The sequence below is a fragment of the Balaenoptera physalus genome, assembly GCF_965194825.1.
Source record: "Balaenoptera physalus genome assembly, chromosome: 10".
In the NCBI taxonomy this organism is placed as follows: domain Eukaryota; kingdom Metazoa; phylum Chordata; class Mammalia; order Artiodactyla; family Balaenopteridae; genus Balaenoptera; species Balaenoptera physalus.
The window spans coordinates 74241309-74262537 of record NC_138889.1 but is presented as its reverse complement, the minus strand read 5'-3'; the positions used below and the strand labels follow the sequence as shown (position 1 = coordinate 74262537).

General features: G+C 44.2%; 1 protein-coding gene and 1 long non-coding RNA gene across 14 annotated transcripts in view; one reads left to right on the top strand and one right to left on the bottom strand.

Annotated features, from left to right (window-relative positions):
* The window catches only part of LOC309667728, a 504177-nt gene that overhangs the window by 81049 nt on the left and 401899 nt on the right, over nt 1-21229 (bottom strand). The window lies entirely within an intron of this gene.
* PLEKHA7 (pleckstrin homology domain containing A7) overlaps nt 1-21229 on the top strand; it is a 210187-nt gene that overhangs the window by 111436 nt on the left and 77522 nt on the right. For all 13 annotated transcript variants that reach the window (XR_014267916.1, XR_014267917.1, XR_014267918.1 and 10 more), the window contains one exon: nt 14914-14997. Coding sequence is in view for 10 of the 13 variants with exons in the window: in XM_082476523.1 (XP_082332649.1) it covers nt 14914-14997 (84 nt within the window). In the remaining 3 variants the exon portion in view is untranslated. The remainder of the gene's footprint in view (nt 1-14913; nt 14998-21229) is intronic.

Below are 21229 nucleotides of genomic sequence, written 5' to 3'. Positions count from 1 at the left end.
TTGCTTCTGGTGGTTGCTGGCAATTCTTGGCACTTCTTGGCTTGTAGATGCATTGCTTCACTTTTGGCCTCTGGCTTCACATGACCATCTCTCCCTGCATGTGTTTTATGTGCCACTTAAATCCAGACCAACGGCACTGGATTTCTGTGCAAGGTCTTTTGACTGGACACGAGGATTCCCAGCTCTCTAAAATATATTTTTCATGTTTGTTAGCAGAAATTAGTCACTGGAAGATGGATTTTTTTTAAGGCAGAAAATAAATTTTAAAACAGTGTGATGATGATGTTTTTTGTTTTTTTTTTTCTTTCCATAATCCTTGTTTTCAGGAACCTAGTGTTAATTTATGGTTAGTAATAGCTAGAACCTTGAGCAATTCTCTAACCTTCCCTGACCTCAATTTCCTCATGTGTAAAACAAAGAGATTGGATGAGGTGAGTGAACTCTGGGTCATTTTCAGCTCTAAAATTCTTAATACAGTGATTTCTGGAAAGCAAGGGTTACCCTTGGTGATAAAAGGGCTCAAGTTGCCTTAATAAACTGATTGAGAATTTACAGCTCTTGACTAAGAAGACAATCATTCATGAATCTGAAAATCCGAAAAACCCTGTCCTTCTGTTCACCTTTGACAGGATATAGAGTCTGAGCTGTGACACACCCCCTCCCTCTTCTCGATTACTCATGTAGTATGAGACTCTACAGGACTGGCATCTAGTTGGCTCTCCAATATTTGTTGCATGAGTGAACGAATATACTTATGTATCATTATTGGGAGCAAGTAATGCAGTATCATTCAGGTCTGATCATCTAGTAATTGTGGGCCTGTTAAGATTCCTCCCGAGTGTATACCTAGCAGAAGCAATTATTTTTATTTATTTATATTCCAGTTGTATTGAGATATAATTGACATATAACACTATAATTTTAAGGTGTGCAGCATAGTGATTTGACTTACATACATCATGAAATGATTATCACAATAAGTTTAGTGAACATTCATCATCTTGTCTAGATACAAATTAGAGAAATAGAAAAAATTTTTTGTAATGAGAACTCAGGATTTATTCTCTTAACAAGTTTCATATATAACATATAGCGGTGCTAGTTATATTTATCATGTTGTACGTTACATCTTTAGTACTTATTTATATTATAACTGAAGTTCATAGTAACTTTTGACTACCTTCATCCAATTCCCCCTCCCACAACTCACTCACCCTGCTGTTACCACTCCACCCCCGCCTCTGGTAACCACAAACCTGATCTCTTTCTCTGTAGGTTTGTTTGCATATTTGCTTTTGTTTGTTTTTGAAGTATAATTGACCTACAATGCTACGTTAGTTACTGTTACACAACATAGTGTTTTTTTTCTATACATTTCAAAATGATCAACATGATAAGTGTAATTACGATATGTCACCATATAAAGGAATTACTTAGTTATTGACTGTATTCCCCACACTGTGAACATACATTTCATACCCATGACTCACTCATTTTGCAAGTGGAAATTTGTACTTCTTAATCGCCCTCACCTATTTCTTTCCTCCCCCCAACCCAGAAGCAATTATTTTTAAAAGATGGTGGCAGTGTTCCGAAGTTGCTTTCTGGAGCAGTTTCCTTATCTGTGAAATAGGCGGCTGTGAGGGCTGGACTCCAGTGCCTGTGCTCTAAACACCACAGGAGACTGCATTTTTCAGCTTGGGGTAGGTCTGTGATCTTGCTCCAGACAGCACCTGGTCAGATGCTTTTCTGTTACAGGAGCCCCCGCTTGCCTTCAGTGGCCACTGTGGGTGTCTATAAGGAGCTGCAGCCACTGGCACCACTCTTCTTGTATTCTTTAGGGTCAGACTGTTGGCAGTGCCTCTCTGGATTTTTCACTCTGTGCAAGAAACAGTCTGCTGGCTGTCATGGGGTTCACCTTTTCAGGAGACCAGTCAGGGAAGGCTAAAGGCGAGTCCACTTGCCGTTATTGTTGGGAAGATTCTTCTAAGTTTTTCTGTGAGAGGGAAATTTTTTGGCCTATTTTTGCTGTCTTCTTTCCATTCTTACTCTTATGTAAGAAATCTTTATTCTTTAAAACAGATCTCCTTTCTAAAAGGAAGAGCTTCTCTAGAATCAATGGTGTTGGTACAAGATAGGTGTTGCAAACTCAAATGTCTGTAGAGGCTTAGCAGATAACAAAAAACCAGACTGTGTGTATGCTCTCCAATTTGTTTTAGGAATACTCCGTCCTCTCTGTTTATCTTTTGTTTCCCTAATTCTGGTTGAGATATGCGTATGAAGAAATTTCTGTCCTGTAGGGAAATTAGAAATAAAGGTGTGATGACAAATAGCACTAGACGTACACCCTCAACATCAGGAAGCATTAGGGAGTAGTGGGGACTGCAGTGAACTAGAAGGGCCATCCCACCTCTCATGGGGGCCCGCTGTTGCCAGAGTGTTTGGTTTTCCAAGATGAGCTGGGTTTTTGTATGAAAACTTCCTGTTGTTAAACTTGGGCTCAATTTAAAAAATCTGTGTGGTTCAAATAAAATGAATTCTGGGGACAAATTGGTTTGCAGGTAATCAACTTGAAACCTCTTATACATGTTGTGGCAGATTGGCATATGGGATGGGCTCCTGGATCATCTCTCTGTGGGTTGGTCTGGTTTGGTGGGGGGGTCCTAGCAGAGCTGGGGGTGGAAGGGGCCGCTTATGTTCATCCTTGCATGTGGATATGGAGGAATCGAAGATACGTAGAGTAAAAAGCAAGTTAAAGAATAATATGTACAGTTTTATTCTGTTTATGTAAATTTTTTTCTAAAAAGATGTGTATATAAATTTTAAATGCATAAAAATTTCATAAAGGCAAAGAACAAAAACAAAGAATGCACAAGAAACTGGTAAAGGTGTTGCCTCTGAGATTGACACTGAATTCAAGGCAAGAAAGGGACCTTCTCCTTTTTAGTTTATACCTGTCTGTAACACGGAATACAGCTGACCCTCTGTATCCGCGAATGCAGAACCCACAGATAAGGAGGGCTCACTGTACTATGCCATTTTATATAAGGGACCCGATCATCTGTGGATTTTGGAATTGGGGAGGGTCCTAGAACCAACCCCCCACAGATGCCAAGGGACGACTGTACTTAATTTTTGTAGGGTAAAATGAAAAGAGTTGTTGGAAAGCATAATTGCCGTATAAAGAGTGTAAGCCTTCAGTGCTGAGAGTACAAGGAAGGAAGAAGGCAGAGTGGTCTGGAGTGATCAGGAAAGACTACTGGGAAGAGAAGAGGCCTTGAAGATTGGGTAGAATTCGTTAGGGAAGAAGACTGTAGGAGACAAAGCCCAGGGGTAGGAAAGATGGGGTGATGTGGGGACTGATAAACGCTTAAATTTGGTAGGAGCTGAGGGTCTAGGGAAGTGGTGAGAGAGAAGGAGGCCTTAGCAGTGAGGAGCCACGGAGGGTGTGTGCCAGGACGTAATGGAACGAGAGCTGTGCTCCAGCATGGTCAATCTGGCAAGAAGGACGAGGGAGTTTGGAGGCAGGGCTACAGGGTGGGAGCCTCTCATGTGGCCTCTTTGGGCTCCCAGGTAGCTGTCGCTGATCCCTGCCAGGGTGTTGCCTGGTGAACGAAGGTTATAGCTATATACCTGGTGAATAAGCTCATGGCACTTCCCGTTTCTCCACTCTCAGGAATGTGGGCTTTGGAAGTTGGCCAGCCTCTGCTGGTGCTCGATGTGGTTCCTGTACCTCTGCTGCCAGCATGTCTCCCCAGACATTTTGGAGGATCTGTGGAGCAACTGGCCACTGACTGAAGTGTAGCCGCTAAGAACAAGCCCATACTTTGGAGTCAGGCAGATATGGGCTTGAAGTCTGACTTTGTCACCTACTGGTTATGTGACCTTGGGGTGGCACTTGACCCCTTTGGGCTTCAATATTCATGTTTGCAAAATGGGGATAAAACGATTTACCTTCTAGGGTTGTTGTACCCAGCAGATTGACACATAGCAAGTTGGTGGGCCTTGCTGTACTTTTACATTGTGGTACTCACTCTGATCTGCAGTTATATATATTTATATTATTTACGTTTAATATTATAAAATACTTACTGTATCTATTTATGACCATATCAGTCTATTCTTTTGGATTGTAAGCTCCATTTCAGTGGGAATAATTATGTTCTAATCACTGTTTTAGCCCAAAACACTCAGTGCAGAACACATAGTAGCGCTAAATAAATGTTGGATGAATGGAGTTTGTGCTCTTAAACCTACTCCAGCCTTTACAAACAGTTGACTTGTGATCAACTAGGATGTATCTGTAGTTGAGAGCCTAACTTCTCTGTGGTTGAAACAAGTTTTGTCAATTCAAATGCCCTTGTTAGGATGATATGTCAGGATGGCTTGTTGAGTCCTTCATTCTTTCATTCTACGGTGGCAGATCTGTTTTGTGGGGCTTGATGTTTATAAAATTTGGGAGGTCTTCTTTAAAAATATATACAATTGTAGAAAGCATGTACACACGTTGCTAGGCCCCTTTCTAGGGCCTTGGAAGGGGCTTGTGAAAGTGAAGGGCTCTAGTACTTGAAATTCCTTAGTCTCACAATAAATCATCTCTGCATTTAAAGATTTATAGAATACTCCCTACAGGCAGGGGTGGGAGTTGTGAAGGATATGGACATTTCTAAAAGGGAAAAAATGATGTTAATGGATACAGGTTTTAGTAACGCTGTCATTCCAAGTAGACTCAGAACAAAACTCCGTTGTTTTGTTTTTTGTTTTTTTGTCATTCAGCAAATATTTATTGAGCACCTACTATGTGCCAGGCACTATGTAGGCATTGGAACATAGCTGTGAAAACAGAAGTCCTTGTCACCTGCATCGTGACTTGTAGACCTACACAGATGCAGTGAAGAGCCACAGTGTTGCTCTGAGGCCGTGGAGATAAAGGCACTTTGATACCTTAGTTTGCCTTTCTAACCCCCTGCCCTTCTTGGTAGCCATCCCAAGCAGTGATGAAAGAATCATAGATTTGGGAGTGAGCATGATGGCTTGTAACTGCTCAGCCTCTTCCTGGCCATGACCATGAGAGATAGTGATAGAGGAGCCTTCATTTCTCCACCAAAGGCTCTCTGCTTTGGGGCTGATTACAGCCACAGTGTGGCAGAGCAGAACTGAGTGAGCAATTCATTCTGACTCCAGGGCTCACAAGTGGAGGTGTTTCTCATATTCTGCTACCAGAGGGGCAGCCAACCCCATGGTCTCAAAGAACAGAAGAATTGGGGCCTGGAGACACAAAGTGCCTGCCTCAATGTTTACCTCCAGCCAGTGCTCCACTTGGCCACAGCGCGGCGGTGACTCACAGCTGGAACTGTGTTCCTGCATAGTTGCCAGGTTTTGCGTGGGGGTGGGCGAGGAGAAAGAATGAATGAGTAGGAGCAAGTGGCTGCTGGATTTGTAACACCTTGGGAGGCAGCTGCTCCAGAACCGAAATTGAAAGAGAGTAGGCGGGCTGGGAGCCTCTGCTTCACCTCTGCAGGTGGCCGGGCCCTCCCTCCCAGTCTGACCTGAGCTGGGGTTTTCATAAGGCCCGGGCTGGGAAGACAGCATGGAGCTCGAGGAGAGAGTGAGTGTGTCTGCCGTCTTTCCCAGCGAGAACAGAGCTGGAGAGCAGGTTAGTCCTATACTGGTTACTATACTGGGATTCAGTTTGCCGTGATGTATTCTGATTTATGAAAGTCAAGTAATAACAAAGAAAGGGAGTTTTCGATGGGTTGGTTGGGAGCGTCTGCAGTTTAAAAAAAAAAAAAAGAACCCAATTTAATTGGGAATAAACAGGACAAAAGTATCATTAACTACACCTCCCCGATGTCATTACAAAGGATATTCTGTTGGCAAGTGAGACTGGGGAGGACAGCTGTTCTGCCTCCTTCCTTTGTGTTTTCAATTATGTGCAGTGTTGTTACATTTCAGTCTGTGGCTCCAGCAGTAGTCTGAGATGAACCTCAGTGTCTCAAGATGTTACAGCTGGAAGATCCCTAGAACATCACCTGGTCTAGCCTTCTCATTTTACACTTGAGGAACCTGACTTATTGAAGAGCATTAAGGAGAAGCATAAAACTGGGTGTTCTCTGAGGTCGAAAATGTTTCCATGAAGTTTTAAAACTTCTGTAGAGTGTGTGTCCCTGGCTCAGCACAGCCTGCTGGGAAGGCTGTTTTTTCTTGGGCTGCGCTTTCTGAACCATGGGGCTCGACCCAATGAGGGACAGAAGTGTGGCTGAAGGAAGGTGCTTATTGATCTGAAACTACTTTGCCTGGCAGGCAAGTTCTAAGTTTAAACAAGAGGCTGGTTGTTTTGCCTTAACTCAAAGGGAAGAAAATGTGTTCTTGAGCCAGGCTAATAATACAGGAGTTTGCAACATAGAAAAAGACAAAACAACTCTATTAGAGTGGAGTTTTAGAGCTAGCAAAAGAAAAATATAACAGGCACTGAAGGCTGAGTGTCTGCCATAGGCCAGGCACGTTATCGTACTCTTTATAACAATCTTGCAGGGTTGGAATTGTCTCCTCTTTTTACAGATAAGGAAACCAACACTCAGAAAGGTCATTAACTCTTTCAAGGTCGGGTACCGCCAGTGTGCAGCAGAGCTGGGGTTTGAACTGCAGCCTGTATGACTGAATAGCCTGGGCTTCATGCTTTGAAGCCCGCGTGTGGCCTTGATGGAGAGTCTAACCCCCTCATTGGACAGATGAGGAAACTAAGACCCAGAGAGGTTGTGTATTTGCTCAGGGGCGTGAAACTAGTTGGTAGTAACAGAGCTGGTACCTCGGCTCCTATTACATTGCTTCTCTGCCAACTTCCTTTAAAAAAAAGTTAGGGGAGGGGAGGCTATCTGGGTTTGATTTCCTCATTCAGTCAGGAGTTTGGCTTTAGTCTTTTCATGGTTATTGAAGTCCTGTGGAGCCACAATTAAAACTTCCTATTAACCATCAATTCTAAGTATTGGAGCCCCATGTTGGGGCTTGGGGAGAAGAGAGGCTTGCAGTGTGGGTTACTGGGTCAGAAGAGGTAATTTATGAAATGAGTTGGCCACTGAGTGGACAGCCTAATGAAACATAGATCTTTTCAGATCATGATGGAAGACTTCAGTCAGTTAAATTCAGTGTTTGGAAAGGAGAGGCCTCCCTCTTGCAGGATGTGAGAGCTTTCAGTTCACTCAATTTTGTGACTCCCTTGAGCCCAGCTCTGTCTGTGCCAGGCTCAGCCCCTTTTGGCACCTTTGGGCAAGGAGAGCAGATACTGACTGCCCCTCCGGGTGATGGGTCTGAGGTTTGGCTGGATTTCAGTGTCTTTGCCTAGTTGGGTGTGTGAGTGAGTCAACTGTGGACAGTGTGGGAGTGGGGAAGGCCCTTCCTTGGTCTACACCGTGCTCCCCAGGGCTGGTGGAGTCTCCTAGCCTGGGTGTAGGATCCTTTATCAGGGCCTGGGGGCCCCTGCCTCCCCAACTCTCTCTGGGGCATGTGTGATACTTGGGCTGCTGAAATCAGAAGATGAGAGTGGTTCTGCACAGCCTCTCCCTGAAGGTGGCGTGTGTTTGTGCTCAGGCTGTTGCGATAAAGGACTTCAAGTGCCTGCTCCATGGTATTGCTGTTCTGTGCTGCAGGAGATACATGAGAAATCCGTGAATGACTGCCCCCAGCCCTGTGGGAACTTAGGATCTTACTGCAGGTGGGGGGCGAGGGGGAGGAGAGCAAACGCACAGGAAACAGTAGAGAGCAACGTGAGAGCGCATAGTCAGTCACCAAATTCTAGGTTTCACACCAAATACTCTCCAAGTTTACAAAAAGGAGATACAGGTGATGTTTGTATTATCCTCCTGCGTGTTTTTAATCACTCAGCAATTGCCTCTAGGGTGTTTGCATTCCATTCTTTGATTCTCTCTGCTGAGTGTACTACCTCTCCTTTGCAGCAGTGAGGGGGAGGGGAGTTGCAGGGGGGGGTTAATTTCTCCAAATTATATTGTAACACAGTTGGGAGAGAGCCAAGGATTAAGCATTCTTACCATGTTGGTGTCTGATGCTTCCTTCCTCAGGTAGTAAGAGCAGAAGCCACTGCCTTTTGATGGCTCATGACCCTTGTTTTTGTCTCTTTGTGACCCAAGTCCAGACTTCAGTAGGGTTAGCTAGCCTATTTGGAGGCATGGCCTCGCTTTAAAGTAGGAGTCTCCTTAATCATTATTTCTCATTCATTCATTCAGCGCATATCACAGAGCCAGACTCTGTTACAAGCTGATAATAGCAGTAAAAAGACAGGCAAGGTCCTTGCTCTCCTGGAATACACTGTTAGTCCGGGATACTGATGATCATCAAACACAGACATAAGTAAGAAAAATAACAGTAACAATTAAAATAGGGTGATGTGATATGAAGTGACTGGGAGCCTACTTCAGTGGGTAGTTGGGAAGGGCTCTGAGATGATAGTTCTGCTGAAGTCTGAATGACAAGGAACCAGTCAGAGAGTGCGGGGGAAGAGCATCCAGTACAAAGGTTGTTAAGTAAGAGAGAGCTTGGTATTCAGGGAGCAGAAAGGAGACCCATGTGGCCAGAGCAGGATGGGGAAGGAGGAGAGTGGTGCAAGAAGAGGATGGAGCTAGGCAGGGGTCAGATCATCTAGGATCTTGTAAGCCAAGGTAAGGAGCTTGAATTTTACTCTATGTGTGATGTGGAGCTGTTGTAGGGTTTAAAGGAGGAGTGAGTGTGATCTAACTGACATTTTAAAAGATTCATCAGGCTTTTGATGAGGAGGATGGGTACAGAGGCCAGGGTGGAAGCAGGAAGAGCAGTTAGGTGGCTGTTGTGATGACTAGGGTGCTGGCTGTAGACATGAAAAGAAGCGTATGAGTTCAGAGTATGTTTTTTAGATGGAGGCAACAGGACTTGCGAACATATGGTGTGTAGCCGTTAAGGTAAAGGAGTGAAGGATGACTCCTAGGTGGTTGGATAGCGATGCTGATAATGGACATAGGGAAACCTGGAGGAGGAGTATTGGATTTGGTAGGAGTGAGGGGAGGAGATTCATTCTATTTTTGCCCTGTTAAAATTTAGATGCCTGTTAGTCATTGCCATTGTCGAGACACAGCCAGGGGACTTCCCTGGTGGCGCAGTGGTTAAGAATCCGCCTGCAAATGCAGGGGACACGGGTTCGATCCCTGGTCCGGGAAGATCCCACATGCCACGGAGCAACTAAGCCCGTGCGCCACAACTACTGAGCCTGCGCTCTAGAGCCCTCGAGCCACAACTACTGAAGCCTGCGCGCCTAGAGCCCGCGCACCGCAATGAAGAGTAGCCCCCGCTCACTGCAACTAGAGAAAGCCCGTATGCAGCAACGAAGACCAAACACAACCAAAAAACAAATTAAAAAAAAAAAAGACACAGCCAGGTTCAACAAACATGAATTGAGTACCTTCTGTATGCTAAGCGTTGTGTGATGCCCTTTCATATATCCTCACAAGAACCTTTTGGAAGGATGTTATTATTATTTCCTATTTGCAAATGGAAGAAATGAGGCTCAGAGACCTGAGGTGGCTTGTTCTGGTTTGAACCCAGATCTTCTGACCCCAAGACTCTGGGCTGACTTGTTGCCCAGGGTGGATATTGAAGGAAGCTGGTTAGTACTGTGTTGATGGCACTCACTTGGAGAGAGGATGGGGACCATATGTTGTCTCGTCAAGGCCTGATTCCCATGCTTCTGGAAGAAGGGCCTGTCAGAGTAATGCCAGTGTGCAGCGAGCTGCTTGACATTTTCAAATAGTGCAAGCTCCAAAGACCACTTCAGTAACATCCTCAGCCCCCTTATGAAATGCCACATGAATAGCGGTGACACTTTGTACTAAATGAGCAATTCCATAAAAATGTTAAGTAAAATAAAACAAAAGTTTCTTAAGAAGTGTTGGGGGAATGTAGAGATGCCATTTCGACTGTTGGCCGCTATCTTTTTACTCTGCAGCCCAAATGGGAGCTGAAGGCGGGGAGGCAATTTCTTGTGTTTTTGGAGTTTTGGTTATTAATTTGGGGACCTAACTAGGAGCATTAGTAGGTTTCCTGGAACCTTGGCTTTCTGGAGACACTGGGATTTAGAACAAAGATAGTAAGTGCCTTAACAAGTCTGGAGGCAGTGCTGACTGTGGCTTGAGGTCTGCAGGGTGACTCTTTTATAGCATTCTGAGAGCTGTATTGAGGAGCCAGAAGGTCTAGAGTGGCAGCTGCTGCCAAGCATACCAATGAGAAGAGCCTTGATAGAGTCCCTCCGTGGGCTTCAAGACCGGATACTTTCCTTACATTTTAAGTTGTTTCCTCTCCTCTTTATAGCAGGGGCCAGATAAGAGCTAGTGCTGACAGAGCAGATCTGTCACACTCTCAGCATACCAATACCACCACTGTCAGAAAACCAGATTTATCAGGCTGCTCCGACCTCCACTCTTGAGCACCATTCACATAACTCCAGAACTTCTTGCCATGCCAAAAAAAAATGGCTGTGCTAAATAAATTGGAACCTTTATGTTTAACCAGCCAGAGTCACTGTTCACATATAGTCAAAGTCTGTATGAATGGAAGAATTAATCTTGCAAAAATGTTGCAAGAAACTGTAGGACTCATTTACATTTTGACCAGCCCTGTCTGTGGCTGTAGGTGGGCTCTTCCTTCTAGTGAGCTCAAATCAGTCTCCGGTTCTCCCTGGTCCTCACTCTGTTCTCTTACCAAGTCTCCTGTGTTGACTGTCATACTTCTTTAGGGCCTAACCCAAGTCCTTCCAGCCCAGGGCTTGTGAAGACGTGCTTGTTTACATGGATGGTTACCCATGGCCCGCCTTTATGGGGCTTGTCCTTCCCTGCCATCTTCCACCCGTGCTCCCTGGTCCTCTCACAGGCGAGACTGGCTGCCATTCAACCTGGAGGGCTGCTCCTGGGAGGAAGAGTGGGATCTGAAAATAAAGGCTAGGTTCTGCTCTACCTCATTTGCCGAGTTACTTTCTCAGTCGTCTGAAATGCAACAGAAGCCCTTGTATGGAGGAGAGAGAGTTTCTGTGCTCCATTGAAACCAGCCACCTGGCTCCTGGCCGGGTCACCTCCGTCACTGCCAGGGAGCAAGGTGGCAATTCAGGTTTAAGAACAGGTATTTCAGGGGATTTGTCTGTGCCTGCTAACTTCATCTTAAGATAGGGTGATAGGATATGAGATTCTTCATGGGTTTTAGAAAATCAAAAGTCAGGAAATGGGGCAGGCTGGGGGCTTTTGGGCCGAGGGGTTAAGGACAGCAGGAAAAGTCAGAGGACTTTGCAGTCTCCCAATGGGTGGGGGAATCCAGTGTTCAATAGGCAACCTCCATTTGGTGAAGGTGAGCCTGGAGTGGTAGAAAGAGATAAGAAAGGTGGTGGGTGCAGGAACACAGGAGTTGACTGTTGTGGGCACGTCATTTCCCCTTTCTGGGCCTTTCCTCACCCGTGGCTTGATGTAACGAAACACAGCCTGCCCTGCTGGGTGTTTAGGCAGATTGAATGAAGTAGTCCAAGGACCTAACTCTTCTTCCTTTGCCAAAAAGTGCTGAACCAGAAGCTCTGCCATTAGCAAGCTGGGCGAGTTTGATCAGAAACCATCGAATTTTAAGACCTCAGTATTCAGGAGGCATTACTACTTTTTAAAAAATTTATTTAATTATTATTTATTCGGTTGCATCGGGTCTTCATTGCTGCACATGGGATCTTCGTTGCGGCACGTGGGATCTTTAGTTGCAGCATGCGAACTCTTAGTTGTGGCATGTGGGATCTAGTTCCCTGACCATAGATTGAACCTGGGCCCCCTGCATTGGGAGCTTGAAGTCTTAGCCACTGGACCACCAGGGAAGTCCCCCAGGAGGCATTGCTTTGATTCATCTCTTTTCTCAATGTATTGAGTCCTTTTTTTTTTTTTTTTTTAAATTTAGTCTTCCAATAACATCCCATAACCCACATCTTCATTTCCTTTTGCATAATATAGGAATAAAAATATCTGTGCTGCCTACCTCAGTGGGTACTTGGGAGGGTCAAATACAATAATGAATGTGACCACACTTAAAACTTCATGTAAATGCAGGAAATGGTGGTGATGGTGCTGTGGTTGATAACTGTTTTTAGCAAAAAGGGCAGCGTCCATATTAGGGAAGAAAGGTTGAGGAGCTGCCTCTAGGTCTGATCAAATGACAGCTATATTTTTGTCCACTTTAAAAAACTATCTTTCTTCTAATGTTAGAATGTGAAAATCATCACAGTGCCTACACCTTCCAGCTCAGGATTCATTTACCCAAGACCCTGGGCTTATTTAAGCTGGTACAGTTGGGTGTGGGGAGCCCAGGAGTTGCTATTCAGGTTGTACCGTGTATATGAAGGCATTGCTGGATGCCAGATGCTGCTCCAAGCACATAGAAGATTTGCTCTTTGCTCACATGTACAAGAGATTCACCAGGCTGACCTTGGGATAGGACCAAAGGCTGTTTGGGGGCTACCGAGTGCCACACAGGTGTTGTCATTCAGAAATTTCGCCCTGGGCATAAGGGGAAGGAAGGAGGTGGGGAGGGAGAGGGAGTAGCAGTAGATGCTGCTGTTTTTCAGATGCCTTGTCTTTAGGGACTTCTGATCTTGACCAGGAAGCTGCCAGCCCCACAGACTCCTAAGGGAAGGGGACAGCAGGTTATCATGCAAAGAGCATCGAATTTAGAAATTGAAGACCTGGATTCATGTCCCAGTCTTATCACTTATTGACAGAGTTATCTTGAGCAAGTCTCTTAACCTCTCTGAGCCATTTCCTCATTCATAAAACAGGGGTCGATGGTGTTAATAGTTAAGATGTGTAAGAAAGGGCTTTGTAGAGGTAATCGTGGATAGGAATTATTGTTATTCCCATTATGAGCAGAGCATTTTTTTTTTTTTTCCTCTAGGTAGAAATGAGGCAGGCTTAGGTAGAGTGTTTTCAAATTCCCTGGTGAATGGAGATGGCTAAAAGAAACTGGGTGCAAATAAAGCCTAACCCATGAACACAATGCAAGGATTTCTGAAATAGGTGTTATGGGGGCCTGCTTCTCATCCTTATCCAGACGCTCTTTCCTCAACTCTATTTTTTTGGGAAGAACAGTCTGCTGCCTGCCAGATGAGGTCATAGGATTCCAAGGGCTTTGCCTGGAACCAGGAGCTGGGAATTTGGAGGCTGGCAGTGGTTGGGAGGGTTGAGAGGGTGCTAGGGGTGGTGTGCAGTTGCAGGGCCAGGGAGCAGACTGGCCTGATGGCTCTGCCTATTTCACGTAGGGCTTATTAGGATTCAGGCTGCTCAGACCTCAGTGCCAGCTTTACCCAGACACCAGAACGCAGGACGCTCTGACAGCCCCAGGGCAGAGTAAGGCAAACTTTGTAGGCTTAGAGGTTTGTTTTTTTTTTTTTAACCTTTATGCTATGCTCATTTAAACCTACTAATCTCTGGGGTGAGTCAGGGCCCAGTTTGGGGACGGGACTGATATCTTAACACTATCGAACTGAGGTGATATGTTGACTCTGACAAGAAAAAGCATTTTAACCGTCTGTATAAGGAGCCTTAAAAAATGACCATGCCCTTTGATTTAGTAATTTTACTTCTGGGACTTTAACCCAAGGAAATAATTTGAATTGCAGAAAAAGCCCATATATGCAAAGATATATTGATTATAATAGTGGGGGTGGGGTAGGGGAAGCACCTAAAATGTCCAGCATTAGAAGAATGTAAATCTTTCTAGAATGTAAGCACTGCGGGGTAAGGACTTTTTTGTTCACTCTGTATCTCTAGCACCTCAGACAGTACCTGGCACACAGATGGCCAGTAAACATTTTTTGAACAGTTATATGAAAAAAATTTTACATCTATATGATAAGACTATTATTCACCTATTTCAAATGAAGACATCTTAATGACATAGGAAATTTTCTATGTTAATTGGATGTGAAAAAAAGCAGGATACAGATTTCTAAATACAGTAAAATCATATTTTTTTAATAAAATGATAAAAAAAAAAAGCTAGGAAGGAGAAGATACCCAGGTATATCTCTAGGTGGTGAGATCATGGGTGACTTTTTTTCTTTCTATATTTTCTAAAATTTCTAAAATAACTATGATTTCGTGATTGAGAAAAACATTTTAACATAAATCATATTCTTTAAAGAATAAAAAAAGGAGGTTAGGTTAGTTTATTCGTGGATCAGAGCAGCAGCCTCTAGAGCCAACTCCTCCTTCCTTTCAAAGAACCAGGCAGCCTTTATGAATACACAAAACACCTACACACTTCGGTTGTGTCTGTCAACTCGGTGTGGAAGCTGATCCCTTCTCACTTCAAAAGGGTGATAGAAACTCCACAGTGTTGAAATTGTACAGGTCATGTTGCAGAGACATGTCCATACATTTATATCCCATCACTGAAGTGAAGACATTTTGTAGTAGGGAGAAGAATTTTAAGAAGATAGATTTTTCTGGGTGGGTGTTAATTCTTAGGATTCTTTCCCTGGTTCATTGGTTTTGGAAGCTGTTGAAAGTGCCATCTGCTTTCCTTCATTCTTGTTTTCAGCTCGTGCCATCTTAAAGTAACTTTTCGCTGAGTGAGTCAGTTTGTTGGAGTTAGCCCTTCATGGACTGTCTCTCTAAGATACAGTGCTGTCTTGGAGGCGAGACTTGCCTAGAATTGAAATCCCCACGTCTTGGGCGGGCTTTGGCGCCTGAGCTGGAAGGTTTTGGGTTTTCAGTGCAGCTGGGTTCTGGAGTGGTCTCACCCTGGGAGGAGTCTGTGTTGACCGGGGGTCCTCAGACATTAATGACCTGTTGTTGTGTCTGTGAGCCTTTCCATTCACAGGACTTCTCATTCATTCTCTCTCTTTCTCTTTAGCCATAACCAGCAGACCACAGCCTTCAGGCATCCTGTGAGTGGGCAGTTTTCTCCAGAAAATAACGAATTTATTCTTCAAGAAGAGTAAGTACATTTGTATATTCTCCTTTTCCAGGCAGAGCTTGGGAGCTTAAAGGCATTTGCTTAAAACAAAGCTTGTTGGACTGTTTTCTCTCTCAGACATAGGGGCTTGGCGTGGATTGTTTGATTCAAGGTGAAACTCGAGAATTCTGTTTGTCAATCTCTAGACTTCTCTCAGCGGGTAGATGTGGAAGCGGGGAGATGATATGGGGATGTGCTGTGATGGTTATTGTCAGAGCCTCTTCAAAGCTCCCTTGCCCCGAATGATCCCTTTCCCTTCGAGCATCACCTAACACACTAGCTGTGCTCTGAGAGGACCCACTCACCTGTTGTGAGAGTACCTTAAATACAGCCTCAGGTCCAGCTGAACCAACCTCCTGAGGGGGCCTCATATAGGAGCCCAAAGCCAGGGCTTAGAAGAGAGGAGGGCTGGTGGCACCCATTGTCCCTGAACATTTTGAGTCCTTTCTGCTTGCTTTCCCTAACATGGGCACCTTCTTGCCCCTCAGTCCCATTTCACCAGGGCCTCTGGGGTGCTCAGAGGTAGGTTGTACCACCCAGGGCTTGTCTGCTTAAAAATGCATGTACAGCCCATGCATACATTTTGGGGAGGTGTTCTTCCAAAAATGAAGGCAGAGAAATGTGTGCAAGTGTCTGTGTTCCCTTCTGATCATTTGAGACAGTTCTGTTTGAAGAAAACAATTCTGTCTGAGAAACTAATAGAGACATTGGCTTTAAGTGTTTTTCTTTTTTTTTCTTTAAAAAAAAATATATACACACACATACATATATATGTATGATGTGTGTGTGTATATATATATGTGTATATATATATATATAATTTTTTTTTTGGCCGTGATACACGGCTTGTGGGATCTTAGTTCCCTGACCAGGGATTGAACCCAATCCCTTGGCAGTGAAAATGCGGAGTCCTAACCACTGGACCGCCAGGGAATTCCCAAGGGTTTTTTTTTTTCCCCCTTCAAATCATTTTTCTTCTGTTCAGTCACCTAGATATGTTCAAGTATAATCTTAAATTATCAGTATTTATATTTTTACAGCATTTCCCTCTCTCAGTACTTAAACTTTTAAACTAATATGGAAAATTTCAAACATATACAAAAGTAGAGAGATACAGTAATAAATCCGATATATTCATTACCCATCTTCAACAGTTTCCAAAACATGGCTGATTTTATTTTATCCATACCCGCCCCCTCACCCCTGGATTATTTTGAAGCAAATTCCAAACATATTATTTCATCTCAATAGTGTTTTCAACTTAGAATCATTATCCAACAGAACTTTTAAAACTAAAAATCTGTAATTATGATCATACTGACATTCCTTGCATGTTTACTCTGTGCTGGGGATTTTATATGCATATCTCATTTAATACAATAATCCTGAGAGGTTGACCATCATCACCATCTTAGAGACGAAGATACTAAGACCCAAAGAAGTCACGTCACTTGCCCAAAGTTGCCTGGCTAGAAGTAGAAAAGCCAGGATGTCATCCCAGCCTGATCTCTTTTTGGTCAGGTCTAACCCTTGCCCTAGTCAGAAGCTGTTTGCTCAATTATTTTGGTGCTCGTGGCCCACAGGACATGACAGCCAGACTGTGGGGCTTGTGGGGGGTCGGGGGGTGTTTGAAAGCATTAATACTATTAGAGAAAGAGGGGATGCAAGGTAAAGATTGTCTTGTCTCCTACATCGGAAAAGACCTGCTGTGTAAAGACAAAGCCAGAATGTGGATTCTCCGAATTCCAGCTTGGACTGAGTTTGTTTATAGAATCCTGAAGGTTAGAAGCTCTTGGGAGGTCATTGAGTTCAGCCCCCCTCCTTAGGCATCCAGGAGACACGGGCGCCTGTCATTATTAAAGGTCTGGATGTAGAATCCATCAGAACATTTAGCTTGAGAAGTTACCAACTTTAATAAGAGCTTCTGGAGAAATGCACACTTTCCATCACTAAACACCTCTGTCACACACATCCTTTTTCTCGTTAACAGAAGACTTTATCCCTTGACCACTTCTGAGAAGGTAGCCTCTTTATCCTACCAAAATATCTCTGCAGCTAATCTCAATTCCATCCAGTTTCCAGGGAAAAGATATTCCTTCTTTTCAAGGGTCACTTTTTCCCTCTAGATCCCGTTTCCTGAATGTCATAAGGGGTGCTTGCTCATTTCAGATAATGGGTACAACTATATGGCCAGACATTCCTTGAAGCAGACAGAATGTGCTTTAGGCATTGAGAGGAAGGGATGATTCCTATGAACTGATGTGGTGATTGCTGCACTTATTCATTGAATACTTAGTCAGTGCATACATGCGTCAGGGGCTATGCCAGACTCTGCAGTTATAGCAGCAAACAAGACAAATGTGGTCCTGTCTGTGAAGAGCTTACGGTTGAGTAGGGAAGATAATTAAACAAGAGATCACAAATGTGATAAATGTTCAGGATAGAGGGAACATAGGGTTCAATGGGAGTTGATAAAAGAGGGTTGTAACCTGGCTCCGGGATTGTGGAAGGCCTCTCCATTCTGGGAAAGGATGTTCTTTAAATTGAGACCTGTCCAGTCAAGGGTGAACAACTTGTGCAAAGACTGAGAGGGGAGAGCATGGGGGATCTATACTAGTTGAGTTAGAATGAAAAACGAAGAGCACCAAGTGGATTCTGGAGATACTAGGGAGGTAAAATTGACAGAACTTGGTGATTGATTGGCTGTGATGGGGACGAAAGAGAGGGAAGACTTTCTTGAAGTGTCTGGACCTAAACTGAATGAAGGGGGAGGATGAAGATAAGTGTGCACTAGTGTGAGGGTCATTCACAGCTGAGGGAAGTGTGACCAGCCTTGGCAAGAAGACTGACATGTCACTTCCCAGAGCTTCTGCTGCCAGTGTCCTTGTCCCCGCAGTGAGCCACAGCTGCCCCCCGCCTCTGCAGGAGACCCTCCAACACTAGCAGAAATAAGGCATTACCCTATACATCCACCAGAGGGCAGACAGCGGAAGCAAGAAGAACTACAATACTGCAGCCTGTGGAACGAGAACCACTTTCACAGAAAGAGAGACAAAATGAAAAGGCAGAGGACTATGTACCAGATGAAGGAGCAAGATAAAACCCCAGAAAAACAACTCAATGAAGTGGAGATAGGCAACCTTCCAGAAGAAGACTTACATGTAATGGAGGTTTGTGAAGGAGAGATAAGGTTGGAGAGGGAGGTTGCAGCCAATCCAAATTGCTTCCTCCTGAAATAGACTTGGCTTTTCCTCCAGGTAAATCCTGGGGGAGCTCTGGAGGGTGAGTGAGGCATGATTTGCCTTCCCAGAAACCATTTTTTAAAACTGTGCTAAGGAATATGATTTCCACTTTGTTCCCTTAGAAGAGCTTAATTTTGTTGTGTAGTGTATTATGTGGTGAGAAAAAAAAAGGCTGAGATGACCGTTTGTGTCTTTATATCAGCTCTCAGATTAATGTGTTGGGTAGAAAAAGGAAAACTGGCTCTTTCCTTTTCCTTCTCCAAAGGTCTGTTAACGGTCACATTGACTCCTCTCGCCAGAGCCTCTGCCTCGGTTTCACCACTTCTAGAGCTGTGGTTCTCAAAGTGTGGTCTCTGAACCAGCATCCCCTGGGAACTTGTTAGGGATGCAGTTCTCAAGCCCCACCCCAGATCTACTGAATCAGAGATTCTGGAGGTAGGACCCCCATAAACTGTGTTTTAACAAGCCTTCAGGTGATTCTGATTCTGGTAAGAGTTTGGGAACCACTGATTTAAACAACCTGCTGTTCCCATCCCTCCTGAATTACTCCCAGATTCTTCTATTTATCCTTAAGTCTCCTCCAGATAACCCATCATTCTTTGGGCTCCAGTGGCAATCTCAGATGGATTTTAGTCAGATAATCTTGGGATTCCTTATCCTGTGAGAAGAAAAAAAACATTCTCCATGGTGACTTCCTTTAGAGCATTACTGATGTGAACAGATAACCCATCTCCCGCACTGCTGGCAGGTGGGGCTCACCTGAGCTGTTTGGTATACCAGGTGCATGCCCACCAAAAGATTGTTTCCCATCTTACTGATTAGAAGCATGGAGAAGAGAAATAATGTGAAAGCTATGATCTGGTGGATCTAGAGGATATAAACTCTGAATGTTCTAGTTTCTGTTTCAGTAATACAGGTTCAGTCAGGATAGTCTAGGGTCTGCTCTGGTAATAACGACAAATAAAATCTCAGTGACTTAGAACAATTAAGGTTCTCACTTTTGCCCCATGTGTCCATCATAGGTCCTCTGAGGGGTTCAGCTCTGCCACCTTTACTGAAGGACCTGCATCTCTGTGCTTCCATGATTGCCAAAAGCCAGAAAAGGGAAACTTGGTGAATTGTGCACTGGCTCTTTCACTCACATCTCATTGGCTAAAGCGAGTCACATAACCACTCCTAACTCCAAGGGGGCAGGGAAGTGCTTTTCTACCAGGCATCTGGGAAGGGAATCAGAAATATTTGTTGGTCAGCACTAATGACTACGCTTAATAACCCACAGTGCAGATTTATTAAGGGAAGCAGGGCCTTTTGAGACTGTCGCTGACGAGCATCTTTTGTTGCATGACTAGCGTTTGTTTTTTCATTTCACCTTTTCTGTTATGCTACTGAGTTCTTTGTCAGAACCCCCAAGGCAGGTGGGTATCAGTCAACAGGTCCTGCAGCCTTGACCCCCAGGGGAGACCCCTTCATACCCAAGCCAACAGGCATGTGGAAATCCCTCTTGGAAGAGCTGATATAAGCCCAGGCTGCATTAATAAAAATATAATGTGTAGAGGAAGGGGGAGAATAGTTCTGGTATACCATGGTGTTTGTGGCCTACTTCATTAATTCATTCTGCATTTATGGAGCCCCAAGGACATGCCAAGCCCCAGACGCTCTGATCTGGGTACTAAATTTCAAGAGGGATGTTGAGCAATTGAGATATCCCTGAGGAGGGGAATCCCCTTATGGAAAGGGGTCTGGAAACCCTGTCCTATGGCTGATGATGTTTAGTCTGTAGGAGAGAAGATGAAGGAGGATGTGCTGTAAGTCTTCAAGAAGGGCTGGCAGGTGGAAGTGGGGTATGTTTATCACGTGGCTGCCAAAGGCAGGTATCAGATCAATGAGTAAAAGTAAAAGGCAGGCAAATTTCAGCTCAGTCTCTAATTTTCTAGGAAGGAGATTTTCTATCATCCCTTGTTTCAAGATCTAGAATTTCATCTTTAACATTAAGTGAAGTAATCTACTTCTTAGAATAAGAGTTGGCTTTTTCCATTAATAATAATATTGATATTATTATTATTTGTATAGCTAATACTTAGAGCCCTTATGATTTATTATCAGGTACTTTTTTTTTTTTAAAGAAATTCACGTTCATTTATTTATTTATTTATTTATTTATTTATTTATTTATTTATTTATTTATTTATTTATTTATGACTGTGTTGAGTCTTCGCCTCTGTGCGAGGGCTTTCTCTAGTTGCGGCAAGTGGGGACCACTCTTCATCGCGGTGCGCGGGCCCCTCACCATCGCGGCCTCTCTTGTTGCGGAGCACAGGCTCCAGACGCGCAGGCTCAGCAATTGTGGCTCACGGACCCAGTTGCTCCGTGGCATGTGGGATCCTCCCAGACCAGGGCTCGAACCCGTGTCCCCTGCATTGGCAGGCAGACTCCCAACCACTGCGCCACCAGGGAAGCCCTCAGGTACTTTTTTAAGTGCTTTCCATATATTAATTTCCACAACAGACCTTTGAGGAAGATAACGTTATTATCATGGCTACTGAGGCACAGAGAGGTTAAGAGTCTTGCCAGAAGTCACACAGCTAATAAGTGGCAGAGTTAGGATTTGAATCCAGGTAGTCTGGCTGCAGATGCTATGCCTCTAACTACTACACCTACTGCCTCTCATCTCAGTGGTCTTCAGGAGACATTCCCCTTCCTTGGCTGTACTTAGGCCTTAATGTGTTGACTAAGTAGGCTACTGCTACTTAGAAGTTTTAATTGTAATTGTATTTGCAGTAATGAAATTTGATCTAATAACTTCACACTTGCTTGAAAGGCGCCAGCTTCCCCGGTAGTCTCTTCTCCAGAAAACATCCTCAAGCCTTTTTACAGGGCTTCAGTTACAGTGATTGGATCATCTGGTCTCTTCTTCTGAAGGCCTCTTTCCTGATTCTCAGTGATTTTCTTGAATTGGGAGCTTGTGGCTTAAA